General features: G+C 44.8%; 1 protein-coding gene across 3 annotated transcripts in view; it reads left to right on the top strand.

The window, feature by feature from the left end:
- The window catches only part of fbxw2 (F-box and WD repeat domain containing 2), a 50,227-nt gene that overhangs the window by 16,630 nt on the left and 17,575 nt on the right, over window positions 1–16,022 (top strand). For 2 of the 3 annotated variants that reach the window (XM_033049430.1, XM_033049432.1), the window contains exon 3: window positions 7,780–7,974. The exons of the other annotated variant lie outside the window; for it this stretch is intronic. In XM_033049430.1, the coding sequence (XP_032905321.1) occupies window positions 7,780–7,974 (195 nt within the window). The remainder of the gene's footprint in view (window positions 1–7,779; window positions 7,975–16,022) is intronic. 3 annotated transcript variants of the gene reach the window in all.

Raw genomic sequence — 16,022 nt, 5'->3', positions numbered from 1 at the left:
GCACCAGTTCCTCAGCCACACGTTCAGGTCCCGTATCTCCCTGTTCCTGCTCTCGCCAGCACGAGGAACTGGAAGCAAACCGGAGATAACAACCCTGGAGGTCCTGCTTTTCAGCATTTTTCCGAGCTCTCTAAAGTCACGCTGCAGAATATTCATCCCCTTCTTTCCGACATCGTTTGTGCCAACATGCACTACCACTTCCGGATGTTCACCTTCGCCCTTGAGGATTTTCTGCACTCTGTCCGTGACATCCTGGATCCTGGCACCAGGAAGGCAGCACACCATCCTCGCATCCCGTCTGTTGCCGCAGAAACCCCTGTCCGTACCTCTCACAATGGAGTCTCCCACTACAATGGCGTTGCCTGCCTTAGGCCTTTTTGGTTTTGGCTCAACAGCCCTATTCGCATCACAAGCCAGTCCGCAGCCCAGTGTAAACACCTCTTCTGTCCCGACAGCTTCTAAGTGGGCGAACCTGTTCACAAGAGGTACAACACCCGGGGAAGTTGGCATTTCATGCTTCCCTCCCGTTCTCACTGTCTCCCACCTTCTCTCTTCCAGTACCTTTGGTGTAACAATCGTACTGTAGGACTTGTCGAGGAACGACTCAGTTTCTCGGACGAACCGGAGGTCATCCACTTGCTTCTCAAGTTCCCCAACACGGCCCTTCAGGAGCTCTACCTGGATGCACTTCTCGCATTTGTAGCAGCCAGAGGCACCTGCGGTGTCCTTGACCTCCCACATACAGCAAGCACCACACTGAATCAGCTTGCCTGACATCTCCTTCTTTCGTCTCTACCTCTCAAGCGTATTGCGTGGTCTCCTCTCCTCAGCCTCCTCGCCGAAGACTCTCGAGCCAAAGACTCACACTTTTCTCACAGGGCACTTCCCTCGCAAGGCCGCTCACTCACTGCCGCTCGCTAAGACCCGTCTTGCTTAAATTGACTGATAAATTGCCTGATTTACCAATTTACAAACCAAATTCCTCAGTTTTCAACTGTTTTCCTCGGCACTGACTCACTTCTCTCCTCCCACTTGGGATAGAGCCAATCAGTCGTATCTCTTGCTAATCTCCTGCTGCTGTTGCTCCCAAACCTACAGCAGTTCTGAGTCAAGTCTGCCTGTCCTTGGCCCCTACTTTAACTGTTTTCACTTCTCTCCTCCCACTTGGGCTAGAGCCAATCAGTCGTATCTCTTGCTAAACTCCTGCTGCTGTTGCTCCCAAACCTACAGCAGTTCTGAGTCAAGTCTGCCTGTCCTTGGCCCCTACTTTAACTGTTTTCACTTCTCTCCTCCCACTTGGGCTAGAGCCAATCAGTCGTATCTCTTGCTAAACTCCTGCTGCTGTTGCTCCCAAACCTACAGCAGTTCTGAGTCAAGTCTGCCTGTCCTTGGCCCCTACTTTAACTGCTTTAACTGTTTAACTGTATGTGGCCTTTATCTGTATTTTCTGCCTGCTCATGTGTCCGTATAATGCCTCTTAAACGTTGCTATCCTATCTGTTGCCATCTCCCTAGACAGTATATTCCAGGCACCTCCCACTCTGTGTTTAAAACAAACTTGCCTTGCATAACTTTAAACATTTCCCTCCTCTCGTATCAAATCTAGGTTTTTAAGATTTCCACCCTGGGGAAAAGGACACTGACTATCTATCTCATGTATTTGCATGTATTGGGTGGGGTCAAGGAAAGAACGGTCACGTCGCGGCCCTGGTTTCATCAATCGTTCCACCACCACGCACAAGAAGTGCAAGACAGACACCGTTGTATACAGATGCCGAGAAGTGTGTTCAGCTCTGGCTGCACAACTTCTAATCTTGTGTGTGGACTCGATAAGAAGAAGATGTATCGGGTTACCCCTCAGCCTCCAATGCTCAAGAGAAAGCATTCAAAGTTTGGCCGACCTCTGTTTATAGCTGATATCCTTCAGTTTTGGCACCATTCTTGTGAACTTCTGTACATTTTCCAAAGCCTCCACATCTTTCCTACAGTGTGACAGAAACGCACACAATACTCCAAATGTAACCAAACCAAATGCTGGAGTAACTCAGCGGGTCAGGCAGCATCTCTGGAGAAAGTTTTATACAATTGCAATATGACTGACCAACTTGTACATTCGATGGCCCAAATGAAGAAGGCAAGCGTGCCGCACATCTTCTTGAACACTCTATCCACCTGCATTGTCACTTTAAGGGAACTTTAGTTTTAGTTTCCTTATTTGTCACGTGTACCGAGGTACAGTGAAAAGCTATGGTTAACCAGTTAGCGGAAAGATAATACACAGGGCTCTCACTTAATTTTTTTCCCTGTTGCCAGCCGGGCAACCTCGGCAGCTTTTTAGGTTGCCAATGACAGTTTAGGTGGTCATTTAAGATGGCTTGCATGACATATGCGATAATGTGCTCAGACGAAGTGCGTAGTTACCAGTCGGAATTGTGGTCAATGAAGCATTCACATATTATTTCTGCTTCAAATAAAGTCACAAACTAAACATATTCACCAATGAAGACATGATATATACCACAATGACATGCATCAAAATTACAATACAGTATCTCATCTCTTTTTACACGTTGCAATGAATGCAATTTCTATTATCTCTTTCCACTTCCAAACAAAAATCTGGTTGGATTATTCAGCGCATGATCAACCTCGGTGAGATCAAGTGCAAGCTTGGCGATCGCTTCGCACAACACCTCCACTCAGTTCGCAATAACCAACCTGATCTCCCGGTGGCTCAGCACTTTAACTCCCCCTCCCATTCTGAATCCGACCTCCTCCATGGCCAGAGTGCGGCCCACCGCAAATTGGAGGAACAGCACCTCATATTTTGCTTGGGTAGTTTACACCCAGCGGTATGAACATTGGCTTCTCCAATTTCAGGTAGTCCCTGCTTTCTCCCTCCTTCCCCTCCCATTCCCAACTCTCCCACAGCCTACTGTCTCTGCCTCTTCCTTTCTTTTTCTCGCCCCCACCCCTCCCGACATCAATCTGAACAAGGGTCTCGACCCCGAAACGTCACTTATTCCTTCGCTCCATAGATGCTGCCTTACTCGCTGATTTTCTCCAGCTTTGTCTACCAACGGGATCCCACCACTGGCCACATCTTCCCATCTCCTCCCTTGTCGGCTTTCTGCAGAGACCGCTCCCTCCATAACTCACTGGTCAATTTGTTTCTTCACCCCCTCTCCTGGCATTTTCCCTTACAACTGCAGGAAATGCTACACTTGTCGCTTTACCTCCCCCCTTGACTCAATTCAAGGACCCAAGCAGTCGTTCCAGGTGCGGCTGAGGTTCACCTGCACCTCCTCCAACCTCATCTATTGCATCCGCTGCTCTAGGTGTCAGCTGTCCTACATCGGTGAGACCAAGCATTGGCTTGGCGATCGCTTCGCCAACACCTCCGCCCGGTTCGCAATAACCAACCTGATCTCCCAGTGGCTCAGCACTTCAACTCCCCCTCCGATTCCGAATCCAACCTTTCTGTCCTGGGCCTCCTCCATGGCTAGAGTGAGACCACCGTAAATTGGAGGAGCAGCACCTCATATTTCACTTGGGCAGTTTACACCCAAACGGTATGAACATTGACCTCCAATTTCAGGTAGTCCTTGCTTTCTCCTCTGCTTCCCAGGTCTACCTCAGCCCACTATCTCCGCCTCTTCCTTTCTTCTCCCCCCCCACCCAACCCCCCCCCCCCCCCCCCCCCCCCGGACCCTCACATCAGTCTGAAGAAGAGTCTCGACCTGAAACGTTGCCTATTTCCTTCACTCCATAGATGCTGCCTCACCTGCTGAGTTTCTCCAGCATTTTTGTCTACCCATTCACACCAGTTCTGTTATCCCACCCCACACATTAGGGGCAATTTAACAGGGACATGTTAACCTACAAAGCCAATGCGTCTTTGGGATGTGGGAGGAAACCCACATGCTTGCAGGGATAATGTGCAAATTCAACACAGACAGTGCCCGAGGACAGGATCGAACACAGATCTCTGGCGTGTGAGGCAGCAAGTCCACTAGCTGTGCCACTATATTTTATTTTCCAATACACAAAAAATTATACATTGATAACTTTGGTTACTAAAAATAAAGAAACTAACCATTTTCAGTCTTAAATCTCTAAGTGACGCAATGTCCACCTTTACAGCTACTGTATGTTTTAATTCAGTTCAAGACTATGGGCAGTACATTGGCCATAAAGTTGCCGCCTAAAATTGCCAGAGACCCGGAATTGATCCTGAATATGGGTGCTGTCTGGAGTTTTGTTTTCTCGTTTATAACATTGTTTTACAGAGTACTATGTTTACATATTCTGTTGTGCTGCTGCAAGTAAGAATTTCATTGTTTTAACTGGGACGTGAGAGAATAAAACACTCTTGACTCTTGACTTGCGTCGCTAATGTGTGGGATAGAACTGGTGTACGGCGTGGACTCGGTGGGCCGAAGGGCCTGTTTCCATGCTGTATCTTTAAATTAAACTAAAAACACTAAAACCAGAGGAAATATAAAGAAGGGTCTCTACCTGAAACGTCACCCAATTTCTTCTATCCAGAGTTGCTGGCTGCTCCGTGCACAATTAAAGCATGGAATAGTCTTCACCCGACCATAGTTAACCAACCAGACGCAACTAAATTTAAGGTAGCTCTTTTTTCCCAAGAACCCTTGTTTGCTTAAGCCCAAGTCAAGAGAGTTTTATTGTCATGTGTCCCAGATAGGCCAATGAAATTCTTGTTTGATGCAGCACAACACAATATGTAAACATAATACAGAACGGGAGATAAAAGTTCAGTGTGTCTATATATCATAGACCATATATATATATATATATATATATATATATATACACAATAAATAAACATAAAATGTTATAGGCTGTTATTTTTCAGAGTTTGAAGTTTGGTTGTGGTGGGTCCACTCCAGTTTAAATTCCATTTGGACCATTTTTGGAGGACCAGGAAACCAAGAAGCAAGAGTTACTCCAGGGAGTTACTCCAGCTCCAGGGAGTAATTCTGCGTTGGTTTTCAGCGGTCGCGGTGAGGCAGCGACCAGACAGCAATGGCGGCAAGATCTCCCACAATGCAAAGGGAGGGAGAAAGTGGCCGACGCCGACCAGTTGCCGTGGTTGTGCGCATGTGCCGCCCTGCACATGCGCACTGCCGATGGTGTGCTGGTTGTGGTTGTGCACATACGCAGGGGGAGGATGTGCAGGCCATGGCAGTGCGCATGTATAAGGCGGCCTGCCGTGCCGAGCGGAGACCCTAGATCCGAGAGCCAAGCAGAGAGCTGAGAGCCAAACAGAGAGCCGGACACGAATGGCAGGCGGAGATAGAGAGTGACAGAGTGAGAGAGAGATAGAGAGGGGGCCCGCTCGGGATTAAACGAGAGGTGTCCCGGGTGCTTGCCAAGCCGGGCAAAATGGCATGGCTTTCAGGTTGCCCGGCGGGACTGTAGGTTGCCATTGGCACCCGGGCAACCGTTAATTTCGAGCCCTGATACATGATCACAGTCAAGCCATGCGCAGTGTACAGTTGCTGTCGGAGTAGAGATTTAAAAGAGTGGAGCGATTGTAATGCGTGATTACAGATCCACTTCTATGACCAGCAAGCAAGGAGTGGCCTGGGGTGGGTGCCATCTTGACCAACCTATGAACTTTTGTACCGTGATATTTCCTCTTTATTCCAATGCACTTAAAGGTCCTGCAATTCAATAGACAATAGGTGCAGCATCGCTTCGAGCCAGCACCGCCATTCAATGTGATCATGGCTGATCATCCCCAATCAGTACCCCGTTCCTGCCTTCTTCCCATATCCATTGACTCGGCTATTTTTAAGAGCCCTATCTAGCTCTCTCTTGAAAGCATCCAGAGAACCTGCCTCCACCGCCCTCTGAGGCAGAGAATTCCACAGACTCACCACTCTCTGTGAGAAAAAGTGTTTCCTCGTCTCCATTCTAAATGGCTTACTCCTTATTCTTAACCTGGTTTTGGACTCCCCCAAAATCGGGAACATGTTTCCTGCCTCTAGTGTGTCCAAGCCCTTAACAATCTTATATGTTTAAATGAGATCCGCTATGCGATTCACTCTATACTTTCCTCTTGTATTTGAAATCCTAAAATGCAACACCTCATATGTGTCCAGATATTCAACCTCTATTTCTCTGCCCACATTACTAACTGTTCCGTATCCTGATGTATAGTTTGATAACCTTCCTCATCATCCGCAACTCCACCAATTTACATGTCATCTGCATACTTGAGAACAAGGCCACCTACATTTACATCAAAATCATAAATATATATTACCAACAAGAGATTCCAACACTGGTTCTTTTAGAATGCCTCTGGGCACACTCCTTAAGTCAGCAAAACACTCCTCTACCTATACTGTCTAATTCCATAACCATGCCAATTTTGAATCGATTTACCAACTCGCTGTTGATCCCGTGTGACTTAATCCTCTGAACCAGCCTATCATAAAGGGATCTTATCAAATACTTTATCTAAGTCTATGTAGAAAACATTCAGTGTCCTATCCTCATCAATAACCTTCGTCACTTCCTCACAAAACATGATCATATTTCAGAGTCAGGACCCCCTCTGCTCAAAGCCGTACTGACTATCCATAATAAGCGTAGGAAGGAACTGCAGACACTGGTTTACACTGCGTAAAGTTGGAAGGAATAGTGATGATTCGGATCTGAAGAAGGGCCTCGACCCGAAACGTTACCTATTCCTTTTCTCCAGAGACCTGCTGCATTTTTGTGTGTATCCATAAGTCCCTGCTTTGCCAAGTGCTCGTAAATCCTGTCCCAAAGAATCTTCAGTAATTTCCCTACCGATGATTTAGGGATCTGGATTCAGTCTCTTTGGAGAGAGATGTTCCATCTATAAAACATCCAGGAGGAGTTTACTGGCTCATGTAATGTTCGGCTGCAGGCATAGTTTGGTACAATTGTGTACGTGCTCGGACCTGTTACATCAGAAAGATCAAATTGTATATTATGTCAAATGGAGTTAGGAAGCAATCCATGATTAACTTGTATCTTAAAGGCCCTGTCCCACTTACGTGTCCTTGGCATGCAAATCACGCGTCCTCGTCGTCGCGTTGAGGTGCACGGGCATCGTGTGGCTGGTCCCACTGAGAAGCGCGGAGGGGTATGGAGTTGTGAGCGGTATCGCGTGGCGCTCTGAAATTTTGTAGCGAACGAAATCTTTGCGCGCCACCAGCCTGTCGCGTAACAGATGGCCAAAAAAGGGACAGGCCCAAGACCCTGGCGCGATGCAACGTCCCACCTCCAACAGCAGCAGAAGCAGGCATACGATCGCCAAGCTCGGCCTGGGCTCACAGCCGTTGCGGTCCGGATCCGCCCCCCTTCTACTCCCAGAGCGGGGCCAAGAAAATTGAAGATAGACACAAAATGCAGGAGTAACTCAGCGGGACCGGCAGCATCACTGGAGAGAAGGAATGGATGACGTTTCGGGTCAAGACCCTTCTTTCAGACTGAAGAAGGATCTCGACCCGAAACATCACCCATTCCTTCTCTCCAGAGATGCTGCCGGTCCCGCTGAGTTACTCCTGCATTTTGTGTCTATCTTCAAATGACGTCACTCGCTCCAGACTGCTGTGCGGATGCATTAAGTCGCGCCTCAACGCGACCACGAGGTCGCGTAATTAGCATGCCATGGACACGTAAGTGGGACAGGGGCTTAACTTACTGCATCTCAATGTCACAGTATTGTTTGCAGTGCGAAAAAGATGAGCTATTTTTCTTTTTAAAACCGCAGGGTCTGACGATCTCTCTGCCAAACTCTGGGACGTTTGTACTGGTCAGTGTATTTATGGGATCCAGACGCACACTTGTGCTGCAGTAAAGTTCGACGAACAGAAGCTGGTTACAGGATCGTTTGACAACACAATAGCCTGTTGGGACTGGAGCTCAGGAGCAAAAACCCACAACTTCCGAGGCCATACAGGGGCAGGTAGTAATCGGCAAATATACCTTTGTGGATAATCTTATTAACAATCCCGCTGTGTGCAGTTATTAGAGGAAGTTTGCAGTGAAATTGTAAATTGCTGTAAAATCTGAACGTTTGCCTCTACCCCCAGCGTAATGTTTGATGTAACATGGCTTAAAATAGAGCTGAACATTGGGGAGGCACAGTGGTGCTGCACTATAGTTACTGCCTTACAGCGCCAGAGATCCGGGATCGATCCTGACAACGAGTGTTCTCTGCGCGGAGTTTGCACGTTCTCCCGGTGACTGTGGGTTTTTTCCGGGTGCTCCGGTTTCCTTCCACTATCCAAAGATGTGCAGGTTTGTAGGTTAATTGGCTTCTGTAAATTGTCTCGAGTGTGTTGGATAGAATCAGTGTCTGGGTGATTGCTGATCGGCACAGCCCCGTGGGCCGAAAGGCCTGTTTCCTCGACTGTGTCTCAAAAACGAAATAAACTTTAAATAGAGCCAATATTCCTGTAATTAATGAAACCTCCAAATGTTATTTTGCTATATCGTGATATAGGTTTTTATATTTTCTTTGTGGTGATAATGATTACATGAATCTAGTCATGCAACTTCTGTCTGAAGTCCACAAAAGACTAGCTGGCAAGCTTTAGTGTTAAACTCTTATTGTCGGGTATCATTGAGTTCATCCATTCATTCATGGGTTATCATGTGTTAAGTGGTTGCATAAAGTTTAGTTTTCGCCATTTAGACTTTGTAATAGAGTCAGAGTCACAGCGTGGAAACAGGACCTTTGGCCTAACTTGCCCACACCGGCCAACATGTCTCAGTTACACGAGTCCCACCTGCCTGCGTTTGGCCCATTTCCCTCCAATCCTGTCCTATCCATGCACCTGTTTAACTGTTTCTTAAACATTGCGATAGTCCCTGTCACATTACCTTACTATTTACTATACAATTAAGAAAACAGAGTTTGTGTCCTCAGGCCCATAATACAGTACTCTCCATAATGTTTGGGACAAAGACCCATCATTTATTTATTTGCTTCTGGACTCCACAATTTGAGATTTGTAATAGAAAAAAAATCACATGTGGTTAAAGTACATTGTCAGATTTTAATAAAGGCTATTTTTTTACATTTTGGTTTCACCATGTAGAAATGATAGCAGCGTTTATACATAGTCCCCCCATTTCAGGGCACCATAATGTTTATGACAAAGCAATGTCATGTGTGAAAGTTTGTTTCTTTAAAGCAGATAGAAACAAAAACTGTTAAAGGTAGACCATGGCAATCTTTAATTGATTTGTCAGACGGGAGTGGCAAAGATCTACAATGAGCACAAACGTTGCTCAGTGCTTCTCGGGCTCCCACTCACAGAACAAAGGACAGTTAGCACAATTATACATTTTTCTTATCAGTAAAACACTCCCACCGCGTCTGAATATGGCATGACTGAAAGATTCTGCAGCCTTTCAGAAGATAGGAAGTCTGGGTACAAATCAAGCTCATCCAATAACAAGTTATTATTTATCTCTGGAGCGTCAGCTATTTTTGTCAATCTTGGCTTCTTTATGGCCTTGAATGAAGCACATGTTATTACTGCAGGCTGCCATCTTAATGTCTTTATTGAAAAGCCAACCTGTCCTCCATATTATGTTCCATATAATTTACATTGTCATTCAGACTTGGCACCGAGCCATTTTTTTGTTCTACTAGTGCATGATTTTATAGAAGAATGACTCCATTTTAGATTTTACTATTATTTCATTCCCTCCTTTTTATCAAACGTGATAACATTCATAGCCCTCGGTAGGTACACACAACGGTCGCAAGTATTAGAGCAATGATGAGCAGAATGATAGAGCCATAGTGTATCACAGTACCCCAAAGTCCATCAAATGAAAGGTATGGCTACCAGTTCAACAGTACCCCAAAGCCCATCAAACCAATGGTATGGCAACCAGTTCTCACTCTCGTCATTGACAACCATCCTGATGAAGCTTGTTTAGGGTCAATGGATCAGGTGCCACCTGTAGGCTGTGTAATCCTTTCAGCCGATATTGGAGTTGTGCCATAAAGTTTGCACCTGTCTGAGGGTGGTGCCAGTCTCTTCGTAGATCGTTGCACAGGTGAGGTGCTCCTCCCTTCTCGTCCTGTCGTGGGGTTCATCACCTTGATCTAGACGCTAGCGTATCTGTGGGTTTGGACAGCTTCTCCTCCCAGTAGGTTTTGGTGGCCTGTTTCCACACCACCACGTAGAAGCAGCTGCTGGACTGGAAGCCAAAGACAAAGCCAGCGTAGATTGCAGTCTGTGTTGATGTAGAAGGTGCACCTGAAGTTGATGGCGTTAAACTCCTCAAATCCATCAGCAAGGCCAGGGTCAAAGTTGGCGGTCTGCAGTAACTCCCTGCCCTTGTTGCGCACTACCCAGTTAGGAACGATCTGCATCATTCCGCTTGGAACTTCCTCAGGTCAGTCTCACTGATGGCGCTTTTCTTGGGGCACATGTCATAGATATCTGGGATGTTGTTGTCAAAGTCGTCCTTGCAGGTGTCTCCTGCTGTTACCATCGTCATCGATCTGGTCAGGGATGGGAACAAAACGGCAATTGTCCTTCTCATCTGAAACGCCATCATTGCCATCCTCATCAATGTCATCACACTGATTACCCACCAGGTTTGAGTCATTGTCTTCCTGGATAGGGTTATGCATAATCTCTTTCAAGAGGTCCATCTGTTTCATAATGTTCAGCTTCTCTCTTTCAAGACCCTTGGTCATACGATAGAGCTCAAAATGCTTCAAGATTGTTGATCAAATGTGGTTTGTCTTTCTGAAGTTGTGACCAAAGGCTTTGCACTTCCTCCTGATCTGTAAAGATGTGCTTTTTTCTGTATGGATCAGCTTTACATGGTGCTGCTGGTAGCGATCAATCAGAAACACCTTGTTACCCCCTGGGTGGGGGCAAGGTCTTTCATGCACCTCTTCATGTTGCTCTTTTATATGTTTCTTAAGTCCGTCAACTCCTTTGTAAACAGCACAACAACCCTTATACTGACATCGACACACGGTGGGGAAATCTTCCCTTTCCAAGTTTGACTTTGGTTTCCAACCACGTTTTTGTCCAGATTGTTTCTTCACATCCTTAATATTGCACTTCTTAACTGGTAACTTACTCTTCTTTTTCCAATATGGTTGAAAAGACTCATCTGAAGAACCATTCTTAACTTTTGTTTCTCTGTCATCTTCACTTGATAAATACCTTTCAGCAAGATCACTGGACTCCAATCCATCCACAACATCATCTCTTATAGAACAAGATGCTTCATTGCATTTAACAGCTTTTATCACATTTAATGGTTGAGTTGCATCTTGTACCTGAGTTTTTTCACAAGAGCACTCTGTATATTCACAGATCTGAGCACAAGAACATATCCTTCTTCAATGGAGATTCCCAGTTGTCCACATCCGCTGACCACGAAGTGGCTCCACTGTATGTACAAGGCTGAAAGTCTGCTAACAATGGGACAGGTTGATGCATCGCAACGTTATCACCCTCATCATTTTCAGTCACTGTTCCATTCCAAGGTGAAAAGGTTATTGAACCATCCAGAACTTCCTCCATTGAGTCCTTATTTCTACTGGATGGGCACTGTCCCTCATTCAAAACAATGCTGCGACTTGAATGCATGTCCAGGATGTAACTGTGGCCCTCTTTTCACAGTTCTGAACAGTCCTTCCAATTGCTAGTATTCTGCCTGATGCACCTCTACCCCATTGTAGACATTGGACTTTGTCTGTGGAACTGGTGTGCTATAATGCTCAGAACTATGTTCTCCACACTAACCTTTCTTTTGCTCTACCTATCTTAGGTGAGCCTGAATTGATTACATTTATTCATGTTAATCCTTTGTGTCTTGCAGACATTGTAAAAGGGTGCAAGATTCTTTAGACTCATCATTTAGCTGTTGAATAACTATTAACTGGGTTCCTGCTTAATTAATGTTTCCAAACGTAGCTGACTTGATTCAGTTTCAATAGGTTTGTTTTTATCTGTATTCTGGTTCAAGGGATGAACCATGGACATGTGAACATTCAAATTGTGAGCTTTCTCGAACCGCTTCTCACATTGGTCACAAGCAAATTCAAGTTCAGCTTCTGCCTTGTGCTTGGTCATATGGTATTTCAAGGATGCTCTTTGCCTGCACTGGAAACCGCAAACTTCACACTGCAAAGGTTTTATTCCAGTATGGCGCATTTGGTGAACTGACAGTTGTTTCTGCTGTATGAAAGTCTGTCCACATTCATCACAAATGTAGTTTCTTTTCACAAATAGAGTTGTTCTTTCTCCCAAGTTGTCCATCAACGTGTGAAACCAGCATTCATCTTCCTTCTCCATCAATGCCAACTGGCTGTCTGATCCATCCCAACTCAGCTCCTCACTTTGATCCCGGCTGGGATTCACCTCAATCCAATTCTGTAACTGAGTTGCACTCCAAAATCAAGGCTTTTCAACTCCACAACCTGGTTGCTCTCCTTCAGCTGCTGTGTAATGGAAAAGCAATGGTCATTTTCAGACTGAGCATTGGTGAGCACATTTCTCATCTGTTTCAGCTCGGTCTGTAGCTCCTGGATAAGCTGCCACCTTTTTCTGGTTACTTCAAGAACCTGTGGTAATGGATCCATCTTGGTCAGTGTTATAAAAGTAAGGATAGTTGTCAGCCTTATTCAGGACATCTTGGTGCAGCGGTTGTTTCCCCAAGTCCAGCCCATCATGGGCCAACCTCAGGATAAAAAGTAGGGTCAATATATTGCCCATTGTCCTTTCTTGGTTCTCCCCCATTTATAGTTAACCGTATCAGATGTCTTCTACGGTAGTAATCTTCAGTCTTCACGGCGGTTGGTGTCGAAGTAGCACCTGGTACAGTCCCCTCCAACACAGTCCCAATTTTGTCCGATAGTCCCAGTTGTATGGACTGTGTGTTCAACTGGCAGTGGCGTCTGCGTTTTCAAACCCTGTGAATGCAAGACTGACAAGGTTGTGCTTAATTGCTGTGCGTATGTAATTAATTCATTGCTGTGGACCTGTAGGTCATAACTAACTTCCACACTCTTAAGTGTCCCATTCATTCCCTCCACTAATCCAGAATTCTACGGGTGGTGGGGGATGTGAGATCACTCTTCATCTTCCTATCAGGCTGACCCTTTAAAAATAGATCATTATATTAAAAAAACAATTAAAAAAAAAATCCCAATTGTTCCAATCTACCTCCCCAAATTTACAATGTCAAATTAAGAGATTTTGTTCTGAGATAAAGGCATCTCCAATCTCATCTAACACATCTACCCGTATGCCACGTGGCCATCGTGGAATTCAGGTCTCTGTATGAATTCAATTTAAAAGGTAGGAAATAGAGGGGAGAAATAAAGAGAAAACAAAGAATAAACAATTAATTTTCATATATTGCAAGCTCATTCAATGACATCCTATTTCATCTGATATGGACCATTTCATCAAAAGGGGGATATATATATAAATTAATAAATATAGCCTTACTTGATGTCAAGTATCCCGATAGGCTTTGGGAGAAATTTAAAAAACATAGCAAAATTCTGAACACAGGAAAATGAAGCTGCTAGTATCTTGGTGGCATAGCCTTGAAAAGAACACTGAGCTTCTCTAGTCAGATAAGAGACAAAACTTGGATGAGTGACTACTCGAAAGAACAAGGAGATCTGAGTAATCAGATAAGAGCCAGAACTTGGATGAGGGACAACTTGAAATAACTTTTTAAAATACCTTTTTAGAGAGCTTTTGGTTTTAACAAATACTAACCTTCGTACATTGAAAGAACACTAATACAAATAAAAAACAGGCAAAATATACATCAATTACACAAATTTATCCGAGAAGAGTTAGCCAAAGTGGCGCAGCCCCCCTCATTTCCAAAAAAATTGTGCAAAACATTAGAGACGTCTCTCTGTATTAGTTTTATATTCCCCTCCCTTATCTGACAAAAGCCGTTCTGTTTAAAATAATCTTTGTTTCTATGGGAATCAATTTGCAGAATTACCAAGCTAGGAAATTCCCCAGGCAGATTTTGTGAACTAGGACTGGGAGGTTTGCAAAAGTCGTCTTCTGTTGGAGTGAGAATTTAAAATGAACAAAGGGAGTAGTTCAATGTAATGGTGGGCGAGCTAATGTTCAAAATGGGAATGGTCTGAGCTGTGATTGGACAGTGATCCAGATTGTGATTGGCCACCTCCCCCTTCTAGAGACCGTGTCGCCATTGCCAGACTTAGGGTCTCGAGAGGACCTCGAGAAAACTTACTAGTAACCGGCTTTGTTCTACGAACTCTTATCAGCGCTTTCTTTCTCTGCCTTAGCCCTTATCTCCTATTCCTCTGCCCACTAGCATTCCATCTGAAGTACTTTCCATTCTTTTAATAGTTCTGTCATTATTCCACAATTCAATTCCTCTTTTACAAGCAATTCATCGAACCACTTCCACCCACTTTTTTCTCTCTCTCTCTCCCTCTCTCTTCCCCTCCCCGGGGCAGGCTGCTAACACAGCTAGTCCCGGGGAAACGAGGAATCTGGGAACTGAAGCCAGTCCCAGGGACGTGAGGAACCTGGGTACTGCAGCCAGTCCCGGGGCACGCAGGCGATGTTGCCGACCCCTGGACTAAACCAAACCCTTGATCCTGTCCCACCACCCTTTTCTCAAAATTTAGCAGCTTAAATCGGAGGTGCATCTTTGACACAGGTGCGTCTTCATTGCCGGGAAATACGGTACTTCTTGGCAAACTGTAACCTGGCCACACTATTTTTGTGGTTTGCATCTTGCAGTGTAGCCTCTGTATTTCTGTTCATGAAGTCTTCTGCGGACAGTGGTCATTGACAAATGCACACCTGACTCCTGAAGAGTGTTTCTGAGCTGTCAGACAGGTGTTTGGGGATTTTTCTTTATTATAGAGAGAATTCTTCTGTCATCAGCTGTGGAGGTCTTGGCCTGCCAGTCCCTTTGCGATTGGTAAGCTCACCAGCGCTCTCTTTTGTTTTTAATGATGTTCCAAACATTTGATTTTGGTAAGCTTAAGGGTTGGCCGATGTCTCTAACAATTTTATTCTTGTTTCTCAGTCTCACAATGGCTTCCTTGACTTTCATTGGCACAACTTTGGTCCTCATGTTGATAAACAGCAATAAAAGTTTCCAAAGGCGATGGAAAGACTGGAGGAAAGACTAGGTGCTGAGAGCTCTCTTACACCTGCATTAAGGAGGCAATTGAACACACCTGAGCAATTACAAACACCTGTGAAGCCATGTGTCCCAAACATTATGGTGCCATGAAATGGGGGGGGACTATGTATAAACACAGCTGTAATTTCTCCATGGTGAAACCAAAATGTATAAAAATGGCCTTTAATAAAATCTGACAATGTGCACTTTAACCACATGCGTTTTTTCTATTACAAATCTCAAATTGTGGAGTACAGAGGCTAATAGATAAATTAGCTTTGGGTCTTTGTCCCAAACATTATGGAGGGCACTGTACCTCGTCTGGAAGCTCGATCCGTACACAAACCACCCTTTGTGTGAAAAAGGTACCCTTCAGATTTCAATTAAATCTTTTCCCCGTCACCTTAAACCTATGTCCTCTGGTCCTCGATTCCATTGCTCTGTAGGCATCTACCCAATCTATTCCTCTCATGATTTTATACACCTCTATAAGATCACCTCTATATTGATGGCGATCAGTAATTTTCTCTTTATAACAAAAATATTTTGAGATATTTTATTGGGTGTAAGTGACACTAGGTGCAGTAAATCTAGTGGCTGTTTGTTAACTACACTTGAACATTCATAATATTTCATCTATTACATTATTTTCATGGCTTACAGGCATCATTAACTTCCTTTAACCAAGTACACATTTTTCTATGCTGCCACTTGAGTTGTAAGTCACAAATCTGAACTGAATATGACCAGAAACTTTCTGATTATAGTTCACATCACCATTGGACTACCTATAAAAAGGTCATGGGAAATGATGAATTCTTCCCAATT

Source organism: Amblyraja radiata, chromosome 32 (assembly GCF_010909765.2).
Source record: "Amblyraja radiata isolate CabotCenter1 chromosome 32, sAmbRad1.1.pri, whole genome shotgun sequence".
Taxonomy (NCBI): Eukaryota; Metazoa; Chordata; class Chondrichthyes; order Rajiformes; family Rajidae; genus Amblyraja; species Amblyraja radiata.
The sequence above is the reverse complement of the archived record's forward strand: the minus strand, read 5'-3'. Positions and strand labels throughout refer to the sequence as shown.